This window comes from Rana temporaria, chromosome 8 (assembly GCF_905171775.1).
Source record: "Rana temporaria chromosome 8, aRanTem1.1, whole genome shotgun sequence".
Classification (NCBI taxonomy): domain Eukaryota; kingdom Metazoa; phylum Chordata; class Amphibia; order Anura; family Ranidae; genus Rana; species Rana temporaria.
Genome location: NC_053496.1, coordinates 2,935,389 through 2,960,321, shown reverse-complemented (window position 1 = coordinate 2,960,321; position 24,933 = coordinate 2,935,389). Strand labels below are relative to the sequence as shown.

The following is a 24,933-nucleotide window of genomic DNA, read 5'->3' as shown; positions in this document are numbered from 1 at the left end:
AACACGCCCCCCTTCCACATTTGAATTACGCGGGCTTACGCCGGCCCCATTTACGCTACGCCGCCGCAACTTACGGAGCAAGTGATTTGTGAATACAGCACTTGCTCCTGTAAGTTACGGCGGCGTAGCGTAAATACGATACGCTGCACCGCCGTATCATTGCGTGCCCCTACCTGAATCTACCCCCTTGTGCTACTTTCCAAAGGGACTGAGAGTTCCTACCTTGTAAGGGACTGTTGCTGATCTAACAAGGATTTAGCGACTAACGATGGATCAATCAGAGCTGTACAGACCAATGAGATGAATCAATTGGAGCTGTAAATCAGGAGGAAGGTGTCCCTGGATTTGCTACTATCAAGTTGGGCATCCCATAATTCCTATCTCCATCCAAGTTATTACCTCTTAATACCCCACTAATAAAAACACAAAACACACAGTAGTAAACAGAGTATCTTTACTGAAATGTTTGTAATAAAGAAAACAGTAGTATATAGCCAAGTAATAGTTATTTATAGTCAACTCTAATTATTGAGCAGTATAGACAAAAGCACATTGGGCCAGATTCACGTAGAAGTGCGGCGGCGTAACGTATCGTAGATACGTTACACCGCCGCAAGTTTTCATCGCAAGTGCCTGATTCACAAAGCACTTGCAATGAAAACCTACTGCGCATGCTCCGTTCTGAAATTCCCGCCATGCTTTGCGCGAACTGACGTAATTTTTTCGAACGGCGACGTGCGTAGCGTACTTCCGTATTCCCGGACGTCTTACGCAAACGACGTGAATTTTAAAATTTTCGACGCGGGAACGACGGCCATACTTTATACAGCACATACGTGTGCTGTGTAAAGTTAGGGCACCCAAAACGACGACTAAATTTGCGACGGGAAACTAGACTAGCAGCGACGTAGCGAACGCGAAAAACCGTCGTGGATCGCCGTAACTCCTAATTTGCATACCCGACGCTGGTTTTCGACGCAAACTCCCCCCAGCGGCGGCCGCGGTACTGCATCCTAAGATCCGACAGTGTAATTCAATTACACCTGTCGGATCTTAGGGATATCTATGCGTAACTGATTCTATGGACCAGTCGCATAGATACTCTGAGAGATACGACGGAGTATCTGAGATACTCCGTCGTATCTCCTTTGTGAATCTGGGCCATTATAACCAACACAGTTTTGAATGACCTTAAAGACTTATGCCTCGTACACACAACCGGTTTTCCTGTCGGGAAAACTGCCATGAGAGCTTTTGGCCAGGAAAAACCGTCCGTGTGTATGCTCCATCGCACCAGCTCTCTTTTTTTTCCCATCGGTCTTTTTCCCGGCAGTTTTCCCATGTCGGGAAAACCTCTCGTGTGTAGGGGGAAAAAACTTACCGAGCAGGTTCTCAGTTTTCCCCTCGGGATTCCCGGCAAACTTTTTACTCCTGGGAATCCCGTACGTGTGTACTAGCCATAAAACGTAACCTATGTACTCAGAAATAAAGGGGGAACAGAGACGTCTTGTTAACGACCAGTCTGTCTCCCTAAAATCCTGAGCTCACAGACCCTGAAGGTATATGCGTTATACAATATGCAAACAATATCAACTTATATTGCTTTAAAAGTCAGAGTTTCTCCTTAATAAGTACAAACGTTTTGCGCTGAGTAAAGAAGAAAAGTCCTCACTGTGGAAATGTCCGGTATCTTCAGCTAGCTTAAGCACCCCAGAATAATCTTTATGTAAAGTAACTCAAGAAAAATAAACAACTGAAGTGTCTCCTGGGGAAGGCTATGATAAGAAGACAAGGTGTCTGCATGCAGTGTCTCCTAGAAATAGTTTACGCAAGGTGGGATACTGCCCGCTCACCAATCTGGTGACACCAGGGCCCAAAGGAATTGATGTCCTAGGGCAGGCTCTTTAGGAATGCTCAACTGACAATCTGACAGCAGGAAGGCACAGCAATGTCTGCAGATGCACCTGGAGATACCCCCGGAGATACCCGCTGGCGAGATGTCTGCGACTGACCGAAGGGGAAGCTATTAATGGATAGGAACACCGACCCTTGGAGCTGTGGCAGGATAGGCACACTGACCCTTGGAGCTGTGGCAGGATAGGCACACTGACCCTTGGAGCTGTGGCAGGATAGGCACACTGACCCTTGGAGCTGTGGCAGGATAGGCACACTGACCCTTGGAGCTGTGGCAGGATAGGCACACTGACCCTTGGAGCTGTGGCAGGATAGGCACACTGACCCTTGGAGCTGTGGCAGGATAGGAACACTGACCCTTGGAGCTGTGGCAGGATAGGCACACTGACCCTTGGAGCTGTGGCAGGATAGGAACACCGACCTTTGGAGCTGTGGCAGGATAGGAACACCGACCCTTGGAGCTGTGGCAGGATATGCACACTGACCCTTGGAGCTGAGGCAGGATAGTTGCACAGTCCCTTGATGTTGTGACAGGATAGGCACACAACCATTGGAGCCGAGGCAGGATAGGCAAACGACCCTTAAGCTGTGGCAGGATAGTTCCACAGTCCCTTGGAGTTGTGGCAGGATAGTTCCACAGTCCCTTGGAGTTGTGGCAGGATAGGCACACGACCCTTGGAGCTGTGGCAGGATAGTTCCACAGTCCCTTGGAGTTGTGGCAGGATAGTTCCACAGTCCCTTGGAGTTGTGGCAGGATAGTTCCACAGTCCCTTGGAGTTGTGGCAGGATAGGCACACGACCCTTGGAGCTGTGGCAGGATAGGCACACTGACCCTTGGAGCTGTGGCAGGATAGGAACACCGACCTTTGGAGCTGTGGCAGGATAGGAACACCGACCCTTGGAGCTGTGGCAGGATATGCACACTGACCCTTGGAGCTGAGGCAGGATAGTTGCACAGTCCCTTGATGTTGTGACAGGATAGGCACACAACCATTGGAGCCGAGGCAGGATAGGCAAACGACCCTTAAGCTGTGGCAGGATAGTTCCACAGTCCCTTGGAGTTGTGGCAGGATAGTTCCACAGTCCCTTGGAGTTGTGGCAGGATAGGCACACGACCCTTGGAGCTGTGGCAGGATAGTTCCACAGTCCCTTGGAGTTGTGGCAGGATAGTTCCACAGTCCCTTGGAGTTGTGGCAGGATAGTTCCACAGTCCCTTGGAGTTGTGGCAGGATAGGCACACGACCCTTGGAGCTGTGGCAGGATAGTTCCACAGTCCCTTGGAGTTGTGGCAGGATAGTTCCACAGTCCCTTGGAGTTGTGGCAGGATAGTTCCACAGTCCCTTGGAGTTTTGGCAGGATAGGCACACAACCCTTGGAGCCGTGGCAGGATAGGCACACGACCCTTGGAGCTGTGGCAGGATAGTCAGACAGTCCCTTGGAGTTGTGGTAGGATGGTCACACTGAAAGAAATGCAGCCCCTGTCACTTATTTTGAGTCTTCTCCTCGCCCCGTGGTATCTCCCTCCCTGATCCCAGGCAGCCTCTTGGTCTCCTTTTCCTCCCCTCTCCCCAGGGCAGGCTGTGGTGTGTAGTTCGGTCCCCTAGGATTCACAATAGGGCCGCTGGTGCAAGGGACTGCGTGTCCCAGAATCAGTGGCAGCCCGTAACGCAATGCACAGGAGAGCTACCCCCCTATCCATGCATTTGGCCCCCTAATCTAAATTCAGGGCAACGGACGCATAGATTCCAATGTTTTTTTTTTTTAAGCATGTGATTTTAAGGCTCTGATTGGTTTCACAAAGGTGTGGGCTGGGGGGAGAAGAGAACTACGTCGCGAGCCCACCTAGCTGTGTGACAAAATGAATGAATGTTCACTATTGTCTTCCTGATTCTCCTCTCGGACAATCAGGAACCTGGTCCAGAGACCCGTCACCTGATTGGCCGAAAGGAAAAGCGATCCTATTGGCCGCCTACTTGGAGGAGGAGGGAGAAAAGGCACAGTGGAGGCCCGCCGTGATGTGCCAAGGAGGAGGAGACACAGGACCTGCGCATATATTGCCAACACCTATCACCCCAAATGGTCAATAAGCACTAAGCCCTTAAGGTATGTGACTTATTCAAAGACATACAGTATGGCCGCCCTAACACGCACTGATAAGATGTTGATCACCATCACTAATAAAGCTAAAAACTTGAAAAAATCTACAAATCCATTCCATACATTAGAGCGGGAGGCTTTCTTCTTCTTCTGGCGGGCGCTGGTCCTCACTGCATGGTGGGGATAATACGTTCTCCCTTAATATATTTTGCATGAGCTCGCCAATAGACTGTCTCAACTTCTGCTTCATATCTTTCCCCATGAAGACGTAGAGTATTGGGTTGACACAACTATTGAACATGGCCAGAGACAGTGCCAGAAGGTCGAGGATGCTCACTACTTCATTGTAAGTGTATAGTATGGTTACTCTTATGATGTGGAAGGGGGCCCAGGTGATGAAAAACCAGACAATAATACTTATTGCCATCTTGGTGATTTTTCTACCTACTGCAGAACATCTGATATTTTGTGCTTTAAAAGCCAGATGGATGTAACAGATACAAATGATAATAAGAGGGATCAGAAATCCGAAAATTGCACATGTGAGGTTGATAGGCTTTAACATGTAATAATCTGAATAACATATGGTGTAGTTATAGTGATATTTTTTGTTAATGGCGACAGGTAGACACACCACGAAGGACAACATCCAAATAGCCAAGCATATCATCCACGCCATTTTGATTCTTCGGTGATTTCGGGCCCACACGGGATGGACAACCAGAATCCATCGGTCAGCGCTGATAGCCACCAGGGTGAAGACACTGGTATACATGTTAAGGGGAACGATGAAGGGTAAAATCTTGCAGAGGACAGGACCGTACAGCCATTCTCGGTAGAAGAACTGCGCTACAATGAATGGAAGACACAAGCAGCACATGATATCGGCCAGAGCAAGGTTCCCAAACCAAATGGTGGTCACGGTCCGCTCCATCTTCACTCCAGTAACCCAAAGCACCAGAGCATTGCCAGGGACACCCAAGAGAGCAGTGAGCGATAAAACCAGGATGGTGAACAAATGCTCAAGCCTGAAAAACTTTGTTGGTTCCATTTCACTGCTGACGTTGGACATCTTGTTTACCTGTAAAGACATCAAGAGTTACTTCATATGTCTGATTATTAATCAATTCCATAATATTGTAAGGAAAATAATGTAACTTCTAGTATTAGCTGCTTAAGGACCACCCCACGTACATATACTGCAGCAGGGCGGCCCTTAAAGGGGTTGTAAACCCCCTTGTGTTTTCACCTTAATGCATCCTGTTCCACCCAAAAATGGAACTTCTACTTTTTGGAATCCTCGCCCCTCCGGCAGGGCTGGACTGGGACAGAAATTGGGCCCTGGACTTTATCCAGACCGGCCCACTTTAATTTTTCAAACATGCACAAAAACATTGTATAAACTATGTCCCCAGAGAGCCCCCCCCTTACATCAGTGTCTCCAGAGAGTCCCCCCTTACATTAGGGTCCCCAGAGAGCCCCCCACTGACATCAGGGTCCCCAGAGAGCCCCCCTTACATCAGGGTCCCCAGAGAGCCTCCTCCTTACATCAGTGTCACCAGAGAGTCCCCCCTTACTTCAGAGTCCCCATAGAGCCCCCCTTAATCAGGGTCCCCAGAGAGCCCCTTTATATCAGGGTCCCCAGAGAGCCTCCCCCTTACAATAGGGTCCCCAGAGAGCCCCCCACTGACAACAGGCTCCCAAGAGAGCCTCTCCTTACCTCAGAGTCCCCAGAGAGCCCCTCCTTACAACAGGGTGACCAGAGAGAGGGCGGGCAGTGAGAGATGATGTAATCTCTCTGCTGCCCGCGGCTGTACAGTGAGGGTGGAACAGCAGTGATGCAGGGCGGGTGGTGAGAGATGATGTCATCTCTTTTCTCTCTCGCCCGCCTGGCTCTCCCATGCTGCTTGCCCACTCTCCCTCTCCCATGCTGCCCGCCGCACGGCTGCAGAGAGGCCATGGCCCATTAGTGGGCCGCAGACCTGTGGTTGGGGACCCCTGGGACTCAGGGCTTTGGGCCCCAGGTTCGGGGCTATAGCCCCAGAAGCCACTCCCTAGTGACGCCACTGGCTGTCACTTAAACTGACCAATGGAGCCATCAGCGCACCAGGAAACTCCCGGTAGTACCGATGGCCAGTCACATTTGGCACCTTTCAGGCAGGAGGAGGGAGCAGATACCTGTGTAATACAGGTATTTGCTCCCACTTCCGGGCATAGGTCGCCTCGGCCATCGAGGTGACCTACGCCACTTCCGCCGCCTAATCAGTCCACCCCCACTTTCTTCTGGGAGACACAAAGGTCCCAGAAAACAGCAGGGACCAGTGAGGACGCACATCGCAACTCGCGCATGCGCAGTAGGGAACCAGGAAGTGAAGCCGCAAGGCTTCACTTCCTGATTCCCTTACCGAGGATGGCGGCGGCAGCAGCCGAGAGCTGAGCGACAGATCGGCTATGGCTGCCGACATCGCGGGCACCCTGGACAGGTAAGTGTCCTAATATTACAAGTCAGCATCTGCAGTATTTGTAGCTGCTGGCTTTTAATATTTATTTTTTAGGCGGACCTTCGCTTTAAGGTGAAAAAACACCTTGCACTGTCCGGCCCCCCAGCCCTTACCTGTCTTGTGGAAATTTTATGAAGACGTATTTAATATGTATTGTGATAATGTCTTCCAGTGTTAGTACTCCCGCAGCCCGCTCTTTTGAGCAGACTGCGGCAGACTGGCGCTGGTTGAGTCCCGTCTGGTAGTGGAAAACTTCTTGAGGTTGGAGAGAAGGGTTTGCAGAGTGGGGATATGTCAAAGCGAAGGGCCCCTGTGCGATGCTCAGAACGATCGTCTGGAGGGGATATGTTCACTCTGCAAGGACATTTTTGGTTATGGGGGGATGGGCGCTCTTGTCTTTCTGTGTGTCTGATCAGCACATGGCAAGAAGCGTAGCATACATCTGCAGATAACTTCTCATCCACAGGAATGGTAGTATAATCTGGGTATGCGTTGTTCTCTGAACAACGCAGAATAAGGATTCATACCAGCGGTAATACGGGAGCTTTTGAATTGTCATGGTCAGGGAGAGCGTCCATGTTTGAAAGCCATGTGGCTTCTTTTGTCTAGCTTCCAGGTACAGGGGACAGGAAAAACATACACGCTGTCCCTGCCCAGACATGCTCATAAGACTCCCCTAAACATTATTTCTTGGTTGTTTGTATAAACTCTCCCTGCGAGGTCATTACCTGTGAGGTATTTTCATGTGTGGAGGTCATTTCCTGTGATGTAATTTCCCATGGAGGAAGCGATTGGCTGTTGGAGCCATAACTTCCTGTTTGTCATTGCTTTTGTTGTGTTTGAATAAAAACCAAGTGCGGTGCTGGGGAGAGGCCCAGAAGAGCATGATGCTGAGAACGTAAGCTGTGGTGATGTCTGTTTACTTGGGGATATACGGGAAAAAGAGTGATAGGTAAGATGCATTATACCATTAGACTGAATGTGTGCTAATTAGCACAGGAGATATGGTTTACGCACAGCGTACAGCCAAATTTCCATGTCAGCGTGGCGGGCCAGAGGTACGAGTGAACGGGGCTTCTTTAGCATCGGATCGAGATGAGGGAGAGAATGGATCCATGTTCCGATGTGTTAGGCCTCGTACAGACGAGCGGACCTGTCCGATGAAAATGGTCCGAGGACCGTTTTCATCGGACATGTCTGCTAGCAGATTTTGGTCTGATGGTTGTACACACCATCAAACCAAAATCCCCGCGGACAGAATACGCGGTAACGTGGCGGTGACGTGACGGCGACGATGACGCGGCGACGTGCGCGAACCCGGAAGTTCAATGCTTCCACGCATGCGTCGAATCACTTCGACGTCATGCGCGGGTTCTCGGGCCAGCGGACATGTCCGATGAGTCGTACTGACCATCGGAAATGTCAGGCGGACAGGCTTCCAGCGGACATGTTTCTTAGCATGCTAAGAAACATTTGTCCGCTGGAAACCTGTCCGGTTGGCCGGAAAATTGTCCGGTTGGCCCTACACACGACCGAACATGTCTGCTGAAACTGGTCCGACGGACCAGTTTCAGCGGACATGTTCGGTCGTGTGTACGATGCCTCAGGGAGCCGATCCGCTTTGCAAAGGAACACATTTTTCATTTTTTTGGTTTAATGGTACTCAGGATTTTGATTGTATGTTTGTTGTGTGTGATTTCTTTGTCAGCATGAATTGGGATATTTGTGTAAAGCATACACACGCACAGTTTTCTCTGCAAAAAGCTCTCCCAGCAGCTTTCTTGTCGAGAAAACCGTGCGTGTGTACGAGTCTTGAGTATACGAACTTTATTTGGGAACAAGAGTGTATGAGTTGTGTTATATGTAATGTTGTTGTTTGGTTGGAGAGCCTGGGTTGTTTGGTTGGCCAAGGTCTCTAGTAGTATGTTCCTAAATTGTTTGTAAGTGTCCATTTTGTATCACATTGGTGTCTCAAATGTGTAGTTTTGTGGGGAGAAGTTTTGGTTTTCTAGTGGGGAAGTCTGTTTGTGCTGGTTTTCGGCGCGATCAACAACTGCATTTCACGTGTTAATGGCACCATTTTGTCGTGGTCTGATTGTCGTCAGCCATTTTGTTGTATTACCATGTGGCCTGGCTTTCGTCGGCCATTTTGGTGTAGTCTAGATTTCATCTACCATGTGGCCGTGCTCTGGCTTTCATCGCCAATTTTGTCCTGGTTTGATTTTGGTTTGTAGAGGCGCAGTTTGGTCTTGTTAGCGTCTATCCGGGAGAAGCTGCATTTTGTAGGATTTTTGTTTAATACAGTTGGCCTGTAAATCGTCCCAGAGTGGAAACTGCTCCAATTTCAGGGGTGAGACGCTGGGAACTGAGGGCCAGATCCACAACGAGCGGCCGTAACTTAACTTTTCCTCTTTAAGTTACACCGCCGCAAAATCTCTACCTAAGTGCCCGATCCACAAAGCACTTACCTAGAAATTTTCAGCGATGTAACTTAAATCCGTCTGGCGCAAGGCGTGCCCAATCTAATGGGGCGAGTCCCATTTAAATTAGGAGCGCTCCCGCGCCGGACGTACTGCGCATGCTCCCGACGCGATTTTCCCGACGTGCTTTGCGCAAAGTTACGTTACGCCGAGTTTTGTGAATCGCGCCGGGTAAAAAAAGTTGCGTTGGGAAAAAAAAGAGATGCGGCGGGAAAAAAAAATTTAAAAAAAAAATTTGACAGCGTCGCGGGAAAGAAGGGTCTACTTTTACATGGTGTACTAACTTTACACTTTGTAAAAGTAGCCCTAATTTTGCGTTTGCAAACTAACAACTTACGGAGACTTCACGAAGGGAAACCGCTTTGTGGATCTCCGTAAGTGCTAATTTGCATACCCGACGCGGAATTTCGACGAGAAATGCCCCCAGCGGCGGCCGAGGTACTGCATCCTAAGATCCGACAGTGTAAAACTATTACACCTGTCGGATCTTAGGGATATCTATGCGTAACTGATTCTGTAAATCAGTCGCATAGATAGAAACAGGGATACGACGGCGTATCAGTAGATACGCCGGCGTATCCCTTTTGTGGATCTGGCCCATAGAAACTGTTTTGTTTAATCCTAAACTCGCTAGTTTAAATTGTTTTTCCACTGTTAGATTTTGAAGACACCACTTTTGTTATTTACAAATGGTGCAGCCACCATTCCTTTTTGTGTGAAACCATGTGGCCTGAGCCACCATCTTGCTTCGAGGCATAATTTTTTGTTTTCCTTTTAAGTGAATGCAATCTTTTCAGGTTAGCTATTTTTGTACTTTTTTTTTATCAACTTTTCAATGAAACAATGGCGTTTTTTTTTTTATTGAATTTCGGTTTTGGGTGAGGTCTCTACTTTGGACTGAATTTCAGTGGATAGCGAGACTAACTTTTTTATTTGAGTATTGGTTGTTTGGGCGTTTTCTTTAAATTTCTCAGAGGGCAATGTCTGCCCCTCCCCTATTGTTTCGGGGTTTTATCGTTTTAGCTGAGTTTTGTATTGTATAGCCTGCAGTAGAAAAGGCCTTTGGTTGACCTCTTTGAGTCATCTTTTTACAGACGTTTCAGTGATCTGACTGCCCAGGGGATAGGGGAAAAAGGGGGATTTACTCCTGTAATGGTCACCACCGTTTAAGACCTTCCATCCCATCCAAGACAGCTTATCGACACTCCACAATCAGGCAAACAAGCACGAGCCATAAGAATTCCCCCCAGACACGAGACACACAGCTCTGTGCTTCTGGTTTCAAATGTAATGACAACTTTAATGGTTTCTTCTCAGCTTTTTATGCAGTTACTGATTGTATTCAAAGGGACAATGAGATCTCCACCCCCCTAATCACACACCAAGGCTAATTACTAAACATTCTAGACGTGTCGGCGCCGGCCTATAATTATCATGAACTAATCACTGCACATTCCTTCATTAACAGCATAACAAACAAAACACCATCACACACTGAGTTACCTAGGCAGACGTTCTGTCTCCGACAAGTACATTCCACACATAAACAGTATTTAGCATACATAATTAGAGGTCTGGGAGCAGACCTGGATTAACACCTTTACACAAAGACAATGAAATGTCTTCCAGGCCCTGACTCAATTAGCATGTCACTAGTCAGGGCTAATCGTAGAATGAGTCACTATTGACTGGTGGGGTCACAATTAACCAACATCTTACAGTATCTCAAAATCCTGCAATCATGAATTATTATTAATGTCCCATCTCATGTAATACATGAATTATGATTCACTTGCCACCCCATGCCCAAAGGGCACAGGGTGGACTCAGACCCAAGAGTTATCAGTGACGCTGACACAGGAGTATCCCCCATCCTCACAAAGTCTCTGGGTGTCATCCTGTTACAACTCCCATTTGCAATATGGGGGGTTTATTTTGCCCTTTCCCAAACAAAATACGTCCTCTTTAAGTGCCCAGCCGTGGGTCGCGGGCACGCCCGCGACACGGTCCGAAGCTCCGTGACCGCGGCCGCGGGATCCACGGACCCGATCCCCGCTGGAGTCCCATCGATCGGTTCCCGGAGCTGAAGAACGGGGAGAGCTGTGTGTAAACACAGCTTCCACGTTCTTCACTGTGGCGCCGTCATCGATTGTGTGTTCCCTAATATAGGCACAAGAATACATATCGGCCTAAACTGAGGAAATTTTTTTTTTATATATTTATGGGGGATATTTATTATAGCAAAAAGTAAAAAATATTGATTTTTTTTCAAAATTGTCGCTCTATTTTTGTTAATAGCGCAAAAAAAAAAAACGCAGAGGTGATCAAATACCACCAAAAGAAAGCTCTATTTGTGGGAAAAAAAGGACGTCAATTTTGTTTGGGAGCCACGTCGCACGACCGCGCAATTGTCAGTTAAAGCGACGCAGTGCCGAATCGCAAAAACTGGCCAGGTCTTTTACCTGCATAAAGGTCCGGGTCTTAAGTGGTTAATATAGATCAAACATGCATTTCCGACGATATTATACAAATATTATTATAAGCTGTATGTTGTGTTTTAAAAAACATCAAGGATTAAAAACAGTCATATTGGTCAGTTTAAAAATGTTCAGCAATCTCCTATACATAGGGAGGGTTCAGATGGAACTACTTAAACAGGTATTAGTGCTTATCAGTATAATGGACTTGTGTTTCCTATTTACCGTATTTATCGGCGTATATCGCGCACTATTTTCCCCTTAAAATAAGGGGAAAATCAATACGCCGATAGCCGCTTCCCGCGCTCAGTTTGAAATCCTGCGCCCACATATACCGAGTGCGGTACACTCGGGTACATTCGGCCAGGCTCGGCTTCGCTCGTGCTCACGCATAAACGTCACGGAGCTTGAGCGCGAGCTAAGCCGAGCCTTGCCGAATGTACCTGAGTGTACTGCACTCGGTATATGTCGGCGGAGGCGTTCGAACTGAGCACGGGAAGCGGGGACTCGACTTGAGGCGCTCGCTGGAGAAGCCGGGAGGACACCATCGAGGCCGCAGACGGACGCCGGACCGGACGATGGACGCTGGGAAGTAATAAAATCATATAACATTTTTTTTTACAGGAATTTCGGGAGCAACTTTAGGGGTGCGCGGTATACACGGGAGCGCGTTATACCGCAATAAATACGGTATGTATAAATTAATGGTTGATTAATGGTTTGTTCACTTATCAGACATCCATATCTGTATGTAGGGGGGCCACCGTCCTTGGTTCTCCATTGAGGCGACAGGTGACACGTCCTCACGGGCTCTAGAGCCACATTTTTCCTTTGGGCCGGCGCCCTTCGATTGCAGTCTCTGGGTGAGTCCATACATTTGCCAATATTAATCAACCATTAATTTATACATAAATAAGAAACACAAGTCCATTACACTGATAAGCACTAATTCCTGTTTAAGTAGTTCCATCTGAACCCTCCCTATGCTATGTATAGGAGATTGCTGCATATTTTTAAACTGACCAATATGACTGTTTTTAATCCTTGATGTTTTTTAAAACACAACATGCAGCTTATAATAACATTTGTATAATATCGCAGGAAATGCATATTTGATCTATATTAAATGAATATATTAATGTATGTATTATGTACTTGAATTTTTATAGAAGTAAACTTGGCTAATAATATATTTTGTTTATGAATATTTCATTCATAGAAATTATTTGGAATTCTGCTGTGCAAATCTCAAGGCCCCGAAAAAGCGCAATTGCCTGCGAAACGCGTTGGCCCTATTGTTTTCATTGTTCGGGACCTGCACACCCCATATTCGATACTCCAAGTCTGTAAATTTATTTTATTTTGGTTTTAGTATGTACTGCCTGTTAGCAGAATAATAAAAACCTTTCTATTTTTCTATAAAATTACTGTATTTGAATTTCATTTTTTACACTCCTCAAAGGCACATCTAAAGTCCCACCTTGTTCCAATCCCCCCCCCCCCTTTTTTTGTAACATATTTGCATATTTCCAAGGGATGGTGCCTTTGTAGGAGTCTATGTGATTCCACGTTCACCCCAACCACTACACATATTCCTTCTATATATCGTGATGAGATGCTCCTGTTGCCTGATTGGACGCGTGACAAGAGCCCGAGCAGATGATCACATCTTCCTCGATGAGACACCCCGAAGCCCAACCCACGTACAAGACACAGAGGATCCCAGACCAACCGGCGATTACTACAGCTCACCAAGTCATCTCTCCTGAAGAACAAAGTCTACATGTCAAGCCGTATTTTCCTTTTTATGGACTCATATGGACTGTAAGGACTGATTAATTTCCAGGTGTAAAAAGAAGATCAAGATTCATCGAGGGACACATGGGAGCATATGACAAAGAGGAGGAACTGTCGTGGAAATTGTATGAAGATGTATTTCATATGTATTGTCATAGTGTCGCCCAGTGTTAGTACTCCCGCAGCCCGCTCTAAGGAGCTGACTGGGGCAGACTGACGCTGGTTGAGTCCCGTCTGGTAGTGGAAAACTTCTTGAGGTTTGAGAGAGGTGTTTGCAGAGCGGGGATATGTCCACCAGCGAAGGGCCCCTTGTGCATTGCACAGACGATCGTCTCAGGGGGATATGTTCCCTCTGCAAGGACATTATCGGTTATAGGTGTATGTATGCTCTAGTCTCTGCTGTGTGTCTGATCAGCACAGGTCAAGATTCATAGCGTACAACTGCAGATAGCCTCCCATCCACAAGGAACGGTAGTATAATCCAGGTATGCGTTGTTCTCTGAAACAATGCAGAATAAGGATTTCTATCAGCGGAAATACGGGAGTCTTTTGTTGTTGTGGTCAGAGACGGAGTCCATGTTTGAAAGCCATGCGGCTTTTTTTGTTTAGCTTCCAGCTACAGGGGACAGGAAAAACATGCATGCACCCTGTCTCTGCTCAGACACGCCCATAAGACTCCTGTAGCTATTATTCATTGATTGTTTATATTAACTCATCCTGTTGGAAGGATTTCCTGTGATGTAATTTCCCATGGAGGAAGCGATAGGCTGCTGGAGCCATCACTTCCTGTTTGTCAATGCTTTTGTGATTTACGAATAAAAAGCCAAGCACACTGGTCGCTGGGGCAGCCATGCTGATGGAGCTGAGAACGTAAGCTGTGGTGATGTCTATTTACTTGGGGATATATACAGGAAATAGAGTGATAGGTGTAACGGAATGACCCATGACACGGCTGGGCGGCTGCGGATTCCAGGAACAGCCCACGGCTGGAAGAGTGATGCAGGCTTCAGGAACAGACCAGGATTCAGTGACCCCTGGCCCTGGCAAATCCTCATTCGACCCCGAGGAGGTCCCAACCCCTGGGTTGAGAACCACTGACTTAAAGTGAATCTGAAAAATGAGGGCATGCTATTAGCGACTATTAGGCCACTATTGTATTGCTATTAACCCAACTGGGTATGACCCGGCTTGTTCCTGTAAATTCCCTTGGACTGATTCCTGTGTATGTCCCCTGGCCTGGCTCCAGCCTCCATTCTTGGTTTACCTACGGTACCGCACCAGAACCTTTCCTTGCACAGCTACTGAGTTCGCTCTTCCAGCACACCCCAGCTACCTTCTGCCTGCATCTACCCAGTCAGCAGCAGTACCGGCAAAACGGGCACATTTGGGCCCCGCACTCCCTGTCTCATTCCCAGGGGTGCGGTGCACACGCCCATTAGAGTACCGTATTTTCCGGCGTATAAGACGACTTTCTAACCCCTTAAAATCTTCTTAAAAGTCGGGGGTCGTCTTATACGCCGGTAGCCTAACATCTTACCTTACCAGAATCGCGGCTGTACGATTTTTCAAAAGCCGCGCCTCCGACGTCTTCTGTTCCATGATAGGCGGAAACAATCAGCTTCCCGGGAGGCACTGTGTTCAGTGTCCGCCTATCACGGAGGGCCTCTCGTCCTGTGTTTAGTGTCCACCTATCACGGAGGCCCTCTCGTCCTCGGACGAGAGGGCCTCCGTGATAGGCGAACACTGAACACAGTGCCTCCTGGGAAGCTGAATGTTCCGCCTATCACGGAACAGAAGACGTCGGAGGCGCGGCTTTTGAAAAATCGTACGGCCGCGATTCTGGTGAGGTAAGATGTTAGGTTACACGGCCGCGATTCGCATGGGATAAGGTAAGGGCACGGTCTGGTCATGTAATGGGGCAGGTCTGGTCATGTAATGGGGCACAGTCTGGTCATGTAATGGGGCACGGTCTGGTCATGTAATGGGGCAGGTCTGATCATGTAATGGGGCAGGTCTGGCATGTAATGGGGCACAGTCTGGTCATGTAATGGGGCAGGTCTGGCATGTAATGGGGCACAGTCTGGTCATGTAATGGGGCAGGTCTGGCAAGTAATGGGGCACAGTCTGGTCATGTAATGGGGCAGGTCTGGTCATGTAATGAGGTAAGATGTTAGGTTACACGGCCGTGATTCGCATGGGATAAGGTAAGGGCACGGTCTGGTCATGTAATGGGGCAGGTCTGGTCATGTAATGGGGCACGGTCTGGTCATGTAATGGGGCAGGTCTGGTCATGTAATGGGGCAGGTCTGGCATGTAATGGGGCACAGTCTGGTCATGTAATGGGGCAGGTCTGGCATGTAATGGGGCATGTAATGGGGCAGGTCTGGCATGTAATGGGGCACAGTCGGGTCATGTAATGGGGCAGGTCTGGTCATGTAATGCGCCTATCACGGAACAGAAGACGTCGGAGGCGCGGCTTTTGAAAAATCGTACGGCCGCGATTCTGGTAAGGTAAGATGTTTGGTTACACGGCCGCGATTCGCATGGGATAAGGTAAGGGCATGGTCTGGTCATGTAATGGGGCAGGTCTGGTCATGTAATGGGGCACGGTCTGGTCATGTAATGGGGCAGGTCTGGTCATGTAATGGGGCAGGTCTGGCATGTAATGGGGCACAGTCTGGTCATGTAATGGGGCAGGTCTGGCCTGTAATGGGGCACAGTCTGGTCATGTAATGGGGCAGGTCTGGCATGTAATGGGGCACAGTCTGGTCATGTAATGGGGCAGGTCTGGTCATGTAATGAGGCAGGTCTGGTCATGTAATGGGGCAGGTCTGGCATGTAATGGGGCACAGTCTGGTCATGTAATGGGGCAGGTCTGGTCATGTAATGAGGCAGGTCTGGTCATGTAATGGGGCACGGTCTGGTCATGTAATGGGGCACAGTCTGGTCATGTAATGGGGCACAGTTTGGTCATGTAATGGGGCACAGTCTGGCATTTAATAGGGCACAGTCTGGCATGTAATGGGTCACAGTCTGGCATGTAATGGGGCACAGTCTGGCATGTAATGGGGCACAGTCTGGCATGTAGTGGCATAGTCTGGCATGTAATGGTGGCACCGTGAGGCGAGGCATGACTAGTAGGAAAGGGGGTAGTCTTATACGGTGAGTATATCCCAAAACCAACATTTTGGCTGGAAAATTAGGGGGTCGTCTTATACGCCGGAAAATACGGTACCTTGCATTTATTCCTATTTTTTATTATAGATACGTCCACTTTCAATTGCTCCTGATGATTGGGAATACCCATGAAACGCGTAAAGCTACTGTTGCATGCTACATCACTGCAAATACATGTTCGAGATTCATCTGTCTATTATGTAAATGGGCAACTTATGACTATCTTTATTACTATTTTACCATTCTAATTTATGTTGGAATATATGTATTTATATATGAAATATAAATATGAAAGTTGTCATTTACTGTCATTGATTATATTTAATTTATTACTATTACATCATTGTTTACCAGGAATCAATAAACATGATTGCATTTCAGGCTTTAGTAGTGTGCTTCATTCAAAGTCCCAAAATTCCCCCCTTTGTCTCTTGCCTACAGTCAAGCACATCTTATCTTTTGTGTAGTTGCAAGTTTCCCTGATCTTCGGAGGGCAGCATCAGCTTTTTTTGCACCGGTCCAGTCTGGGAATCAATGATCACCACCTGCTGCTAACAGTAGATCTGGACTTTATGGAATCCCCTAACACTGTGGTGTCAAGACATTATCTTGATGAGTCTTAGCTTCCTAGGCCTGCAGCCATGTTCTTGAGAGAGGAGGACATAGTCTGGGGCCTAAGCTTACACTGTTGCACTGGATGTGGTCTTCCCTGGTGGTGGTGGTGGTGGGGGGGGGGTTGGTATTGGAGCTGTGCCTGGAAACGGAACAACATGCTGGAACTTTAGCTGAAGATTCCCAAGAAGTTGAAGGATATCTGGGACCTCATCTGAAGTTTGGTGTCTCACCCGGGTGTTTATTGGTACTTTATCTACTCTACAGCCAGGACCTTAAATTCACAGGATGGCGGTCACCTTAAAAATTCTTTACCTGTGAAAGCTGAGAGAATGCAGTGACATCAGGGATTGTCCTTTTGCCCTAAACCTCAGTCAAAGTTGCTAAATAAATTCTCCATAAGCAACTGTAGCGCTCCTTCTACTGTTGAACAGGCGCTGCTTTAAATTTAGTGGGGTCTGAGCTGTTATTTGGCTCAGACAAGAGTGATTAAGGACAATTTAGACTCTATTCCAGCCATGGCTGTGCTGGGAGTTCCACCAATTTTCGCCTGGGGGTCTCCTTACTACCCCAGGCCAAGGGTGGCAGCAGCAAGGTCAAGGTGTATTGGGTATCCCCCTCGGCAGCGAATCAGTTGGAGTGGTTACTCGATGGGCATGCTGGGGAGAGGTACTTAAGGGGCAAACGCCATTAGTGGCCTGGCCTGAGGTGCGTGTCCTGATTCCTGGTTCCGGGACCACGTTGGCCAGGGGCTGTGACTTCATTTGTGGGCCCAGTAGTCTGGCTGGGGCCTGCTTTGCAAAGGTGATCCTGTGCTGTCCGTCCTGCGGGAGGAAGCCACTTGATGAAGAAAGCCAGGGGAGGACCTATCCTGGAGAGGGCCATGCAAGAGGCTGGTACCTTGGGAAAAAGCCTGGAAACTTCATCGAAGGATGCACCGCACTCCGAGAGGCTTGACAGTGTCACCTGTCGGATCTAAAAGTTCTACCAAAGCTAAGCTAAAGAGATCCGGGTGCTGAATCCTGTGGCAGAGGATTCCAGATCATCAAGAAAGGAAAGTCTGTGGCAGAGACTGTACTTTACTTTGCACGCCTTCCCGGCTGCTAGGCCAGTGAGAGGGACCTATTCGGGTGAGCAATACCCACTCTGGCTAGAGTGGCGATGAGAACTGTTTGCTGGAAACAGGAGTGTTTCCTTATTTGTGACTGTGCACCTCAACCTACCTACCCTTCCACCCCTTATCCTTCTTTTCTATTGAAGTTCTGACAAATAAACCCAGGAAAAAGAAGTGCATTGTGTGAACATTGAAATTCTTCAGGCTCTCTTTTCACCCTGGACAGCGAGAGTATAGAGGTAACGTTCCACCCAAAAATAACCAGCAGCTCCTTCGGGGGTAGTGCTACACAACATTGTGGCAGTCGGTCAATTGATCACCACTGGTGGGTTTGTAAATGCTTCGGGGGAACCGGTGGAACTGTTTATCCCTAGACAGACTCAGTGGCTCCTTCGTGGGTGAGCGCTACATTGGAAACAGCTCAAATATCTTCCAAGTCTTTATTGCTCTCTGTGTTCCTGTATTTCCTGTTCAGTCTGACAAATGGCAGACAGACAGGAAGTGAAGAGCAATCCACCCAACCTGACCGAGACCCTATGCAGAACGGATCGTAAAAGGAGTGATTTGATAAATCTGTGAAGAAAGATGAAAACCCCCACATACATTAAAAGTTGGACAAATTCACAGGAAGAGACACATAGCTAGATTCAGGTAGCTTTACGCCGACGTAACTCTGAATCTACGCCGTCCTAAATTTAAGCGTATTCTGGAAACCAGTCGGTAGATTCACAAAGAGTTAGGCCGGCTTATCAGTAGATAAGCCGACCTAACTCAGAATCTACGCTGCCGTATGTTTAAGCGTATGCTCAAACAGAGATACGCTTAAACAAAGCTAAGATCTTAGCTTGCAATTTTTCGGATGGCCGCTAGGTGGCGCTTCCATTGCGGCCGGCGTAGATTATGTAAATGAGCTTGCACGCCGATTCCCGAACGTACGCCAGCCCTCCGCAGTCGAATTATGTCGTTTCCGTAAGGCCTTCGGCGGCCTAAAATTATTCCACCTATGAGGTGGAATAACAATGTTAAAGTATGGCCGCCGTTCCCGCCGCGAGGTTCGAATTTTTTACGTCGTTTGCGTAAGTCGTCTGCGAATCGGGAGTTACGTTGTTTACGTCCATGTCGAAATCAATAGGCCTGTACGCAATGCGCACTGGGAAATGTAGGCGCCCGGCGCATGCGCAGTAGCAAAGAATGTCAAGAAACGTGAGGTCAAGCCTCATTTCCATACAACACGCCCCCCTCCAACCAATTTCAATTAGGCACCCCTACGCCGGCTCGTTTTAGGCTACGCCTCCGTAGATTAGCAGGTAAGTTGATTTAGAATCATTACTAGCCTAGCTAATTTACGGCGGCGTAGCCTAAAAAGGCTAAGCTACGCCGCCGCAAGTTTTATCCTATCTACCTGAATCTACCTACGCTTAAATTAGGCTAAGATACGAGCGGCGTAAGTCTCCTATGCTGTCGTATCTTAGGGTGCAATATTTACGCTGGCCGCCGGCGCATGCGCCGTTCGTAAAAAACGTAAATCACGTCGGGTCACCACCCATTTACATAAAACACACACCCTCATACTCATTTGAATTAGGCGCGCTTACGCCGGCCCCATTTACGCTACGCCGCCGTAACTTAGGAGGCAAGTGCTTTGTGAATACAGCACTTGCCTCTCTGATTTACAGCGGCGTAGCGTAAATACGATACGCTACGCCGCCGAAAAAATGCGCTCGGCTACCTGAATCTAGCTAACATATTCTAATGAAAACAAAGTGTGACCGCAATTGTATGTCATTATTTCCTCTGATTTGCTATACAAAAAAAATCGGAAATATGAAATCTATGGAAGCCACCATTGCCTAAACGGGATTTTAAGTTTAGCAAAAAAAATATATATAATTTTTAAAACTGCCACATAAGCCATTTTGTAATTTACATAATTAAATATTACCTTTCCATATCAATCTGCAGCCGCTGTAATTTTCAATAAAAAAAAAATGCAATATGGCAACCTGGAGACTTCTATACACAGCTGGTATACAGAACGCCCCCCAGAAGTGTAATTTCCTGCTCATGTGATTAGCTCACTGATTACCCAGAAGTCTGTACTAAGATACAAGTCGTACCCAAATCGCTGGGGAAGCAGAGCGGAACCAGACACACCTCTTACAGAGGTAATATTCGAGGCAGGTGCCTGCACAGAAACTGGAGCAGCAGCAGCAGGGACGGCCTGCCCCATCTGTTGTACCGGAACAGCCACAGTGGAAGGATCCAGGTGAGCAGTGCAAATCAGGAGCGTCTGTAATGCTATGGCAAACTGATCCATGTGGTGGTCCTGCTCATTCAATCTGAAAAAAATGACCACTAGGTGGATTGCCTGCATCTTTTGGGGTTATGGCTTTCGCCTACTTAAGGAACCATGAATCAGACAGAGACAGAAAATACAGTAACAATCACACCTTTTAATATCATGGTAAAAATGGTACAAATAGCAAACTTAGTCAAAACATAGCCAGGGTTCGGTAATCAAAGCGAGTAGTCAGTGCAAGCCAGTAAATCGGGAAGCCAGAGATCAGCACAGTCAGAGACAGCAAACAGGATCAGGAACCAGAAGGGACATCAGCCAGGCAAGTCTTCAACAGGAACACAGCAGAGAATCTTCAGATATGTTGACCAAGGCGAAGGCATGGAAGAAATGAACCAAGCAGTTTAAATAGCCAGAAGGGGCTGGAAATAATCACCATGTGAGGCACTGAGGGACGATGAGTGCTGGCAATTAACGGACAGCTGAGCTCTGAGAAGGTAAATGCTGCTCTCACCCTTTTCCAAGTTTTGGGGGTCGACAAGATAGAGACGCAATCTACCTGTAACCTGCCTATGATCGGCTGCCGACCCCCGCTGTACCATAACCGTTATCTTCCCCTAGTTTCCAACATTAAAACATGCTCAAGTTATGGTCCACCAACCATTTTTTTCATTTTGGGTAGAGAAAAATCCGTAAAAATGTGCATCCTTCTGAAACTATTATTCCAAGGCCCCTTTCACACTTATACGACTTGTCCCACCATTTGTGATGGCAAAGTAGCATGACAAGTCGTTTCCCATGATTTCCAATGACAATCGTTCATATTAATACGACTTCAAAGTTGTCCCTGCACTACTTTGGCTCGATTTTGATGGCACTTACACAGGCATTCCCTGAAATCGCGGCAAAATCGCGGCCGCGAAATTGCGGTAAAATCGCACAACTTTTAAGTCGCAGTAGTGTGAAAGGGGCCTAATTCAGAGTCCAAACACTATACATTGCCAAAACCACCAAAGATTGCCTTTAATCACAAATTAACAAGTTCATATGGTTAATCAAGAGACCTTGATATAAAAAAAACACTTGCTCTAAAGTCTCCGATAATTGGGGGGCATTGGCCTTTCCAACCCTAGACTCTACACATGCACAATGGCATACCCTTCAGCCTGATGAACCATGGGTACAACAAGGAGTAAACCTCTGAAATTAAAGTGGCTAAATTGTAACAGAATTGGGTCTCTAATAAAGGAAAATTAAGTCCTGAGTATTAATTGGCTCCAGTTTCTAAGATACAGCTTCAGGTCAAAATTGCATCAAAAGAATTCAAAATTACGAGGGGGGTGTGCGATTATTCTCCATAACTTTTGAAATGAGAATGGTGCCACACCAATCATTATTAATGTAACTTTTATTGATACCAATAACATAACTTTCCATTCATTTATTGTTTTTTCATGTAACATTTTCCTGCTCCCTCCGCGCCATTGGGACTGTGAAAGACATGGACTTCTTCTACTTGTTTAGCCAATGACACAGATAAGTTGCACATGTAATGCAACAATAATAACTCTTGTCCTGATCCCCTATTTTCCATCCAGAATATCGGTGGTCTGTCTTTTTTACCACTGACCTCATACTGCAAATGTAACCTCGCCACAAATGTAGCGGAAGTTATCTGCGCTGTTTACACAGTTTTGAGGCATCGTGACTTCTGAGGGAAAATATCACACAACTGTTCCTTGGAAATGTTAGGCAATGACACTTTCACAAGTCACCTGAAGTGACTGTATGATGTGTAGATCTGACCAAGACTAATGTACCTTGTAATAAAAGAACAATAAATTACAGTCAGGTAATAATCTTTAGTCTCAAAGTGAAGATAAATGTATACACTTCCATGTGGTACCATTTCCATTGTTCTACCGTACTTTGTAGAGAAGTTACGAGACATCCTGATCATCAGACACCTCCCTCCCTTGTAGGAAAATATACCCCCCGTGTGTATAAATCTTTATTGTGAAATATCTTGAAAACTTAAGCCAATCAGCACCTTTATCACCTGTTTTCTAATTCAAATAATGTAAAAATTAGCACATTTTATCTCGGAGGTCGATAATTTTCCCAAATTTTTAGACCAGTGAAATTAATTAAAAACTTATATTGGGATAGGACGAAGTGGGGTACAAAGTTCAGTAGTATTTTGAGGACACCTATCTTCCTCCTAGAGATACTGAGCACAGTCCTTGCAGTAATAAATAATGGACTGAGCGTGGCAGGGACACCAGGAACAATGTCCATGGGGTAGTAGCAGCACACTCACTAATGTCCTTGGATAGTTGGATTCCTCCTTCCAATATCTTCCAGACACAACTCCAGTGAATTCTCCAGATCAGATCTCCAAAATGAAGTCCTTCATTCATCAAAAGCAAAGCTCAGTAGAAAAGACCCCCCAAGCTAGGATAGGACCCCAAAATAAAACCAATGTGTGGTCAGCAGAGGTGTTCATTAAATAAAAAAAAGCACCTGCTGACCACACATTGGTTCAATTTTGCATGGTTATAGTACAATCCCTTCACCTCTAATGGCTGTACATACTGCCCCCAACATACCTCTTTGTGCCTCTCCTGCACCCACTGTCATCTCTACATTCCTTTTTTCCACTCAATGTCCATAGTCATAGCCACCACACCCCTCTCCTGCACCCACTTTTCATTACATGCTCCAGATTCCTCTTCTGCCCCCACTCTCCATTGTCATACCCTCCATACTCCTCTCCTGTACATACTCTCCATTGTCATACCCTCCACACTCCTCTCCTGTACATTCTCTCCATTGTCATTCCCTCCACATTCCTCTCCTGTACATACTCTCCATTGTCATTCCCTCCATACTCCTCTCCTGTACATACTCTCCATTGTCATACCCTCCAGGATCCTCTCACCTTTTGTACTTTTATATCATCTTCTTGTATCTCTTGCCTCTTCTTCTCTCTGCCTGTCTACCTTCATATCTAACCCCATTTTTTATCATTTTGTCTTCCTCGTTTTCCTTCCTTCTCTTTCCCCTTTCTATTTCACATCTTTCCTCTCACTCTCCCATCTCCCATCCATGGTGGAATGATTTCTCCATGGCCGGTCTTACCTCTACCAGTCTGCAGCAGATGGAGAGAAGACCCTTCCACCTCCTCGGAATATTTCAGATTAACAAATGATGATTAAAATCATAAAATGTATTCTTACCTTAAGTTACACAACTATTATGGTAACACACGACTTCCTTCCTGCAGGTTTTTTGTGAAATCCTTTTATAAGCAGGTAAGACGCCGTCCCTAAACTAAAATGCCATCAGTGGGTATTTGTCCTTTTCAGTTGTCTTTATTCTTGCTGTTTTTCATATTTTATCCTTGCTGTAGACGGGAAATATTTATTATTATGTTCTTCCAAGTTTCTGGGAAGAGGGGGCATGGAGTTTGCATATTCTCCCTCTGTTTTCATGGGTTTCCTGCAGGTACTTAAATTTCCTCCATTAAACCAAAGACATGGCGGTAGGTTGACAGGCTTCTGTCTAAATTGGCCCTAGTATGTGAGTGTATGTGACATAGGAACTAAGGATGGTAAGCTCCATGAGGGCAGGGACTGATGTGAATGTGCAATATGTAAAGGGCTGTGCAAATTGTTGGCGCTGGATAGTTTCCTGTGATAAAAATAAATATTTGCCAATATTCAGACGAATACCAAATATGGGAAGTGATATCATTGGGAACCCCTTCTCCAGAATTTTCTGGGTACTTAAAATCGCTCCATTGGTTGGAAATCCCTCAATGCTCATGCAATCAGATGGCGGGGGCTATACTGCCCTTTTTTTCCCCTTCAAATGATAGGGGGATGCCATGGATCACAATCTGGACATTACTGGAACCTGGAAAGTTATTTAGTTAGGAATAGAACAATAATGGCAGGTTGCTTATTTTTTCTTATACTTATCTTACCTCCACACACAGGAGAACTGGATTGGGGTCAAGGGATTGCCCAGTTCAAGTTCCTCTTTAGCTTCTACTGGATCTTTCTGTGGCCTCCACCAACTCCTCGTGTGATACTCCTGCCCGCACATCCTGCTGATTCCATCCAGTTGGCATCTCTGGTCTGAAGTTCTGCCAGGAACCTCCTCCAGCACTCATGTACCTCCTACACCACATCACCATCTGTCTCACCGAGAGGGGCACTTGGCCAGGAGATACAAGAGCGGCTGCCCTTGTCATCCCAATCAATACATGACATCCAATATGACTGAGAGAGAGGCAGTCCTCTCTCCATCGATCTGTAAACATTTTTAACACGGATCTACTTTCTCCGTCAAACCTAACACCTAAAAAACATGTTTGAAAACCCTCAGAGCTTCTTTTAATATATAGAATAGCACAAGTAGGGATGACTCTTGGAATTTAGTGCTGCTAGACTGTAATCAGCCT

General features: G+C 46.8%; 1 protein-coding gene across 1 annotated transcript; it reads right to left on the bottom strand.

Annotated features, from left to right (window-relative positions):
- Positions 1-4,081: 4,081 nt before the first annotated feature.
- On the bottom strand, positions 4,082-24,575 carry LOC120909832 (C3a anaphylatoxin chemotactic receptor-like). The gene is made up of 4 exons (XM_040321559.1): positions 24,454-24,575; positions 20,324-20,508; positions 6,953-7,011; positions 4,082-5,092 (listed from the first exon to the last, which is right to left on the bottom strand). The coding sequence occupies exons 1-4, from the start codon at positions 24,573-24,575 to the stop codon at positions 4,136-4,138; spliced, it is 1,323 nt and encodes a 440-aa protein (XP_040177493.1). The 3' UTR covers positions 4,082-4,135.
- Positions 24,576-24,933: the final 358 nt, after the last annotated feature.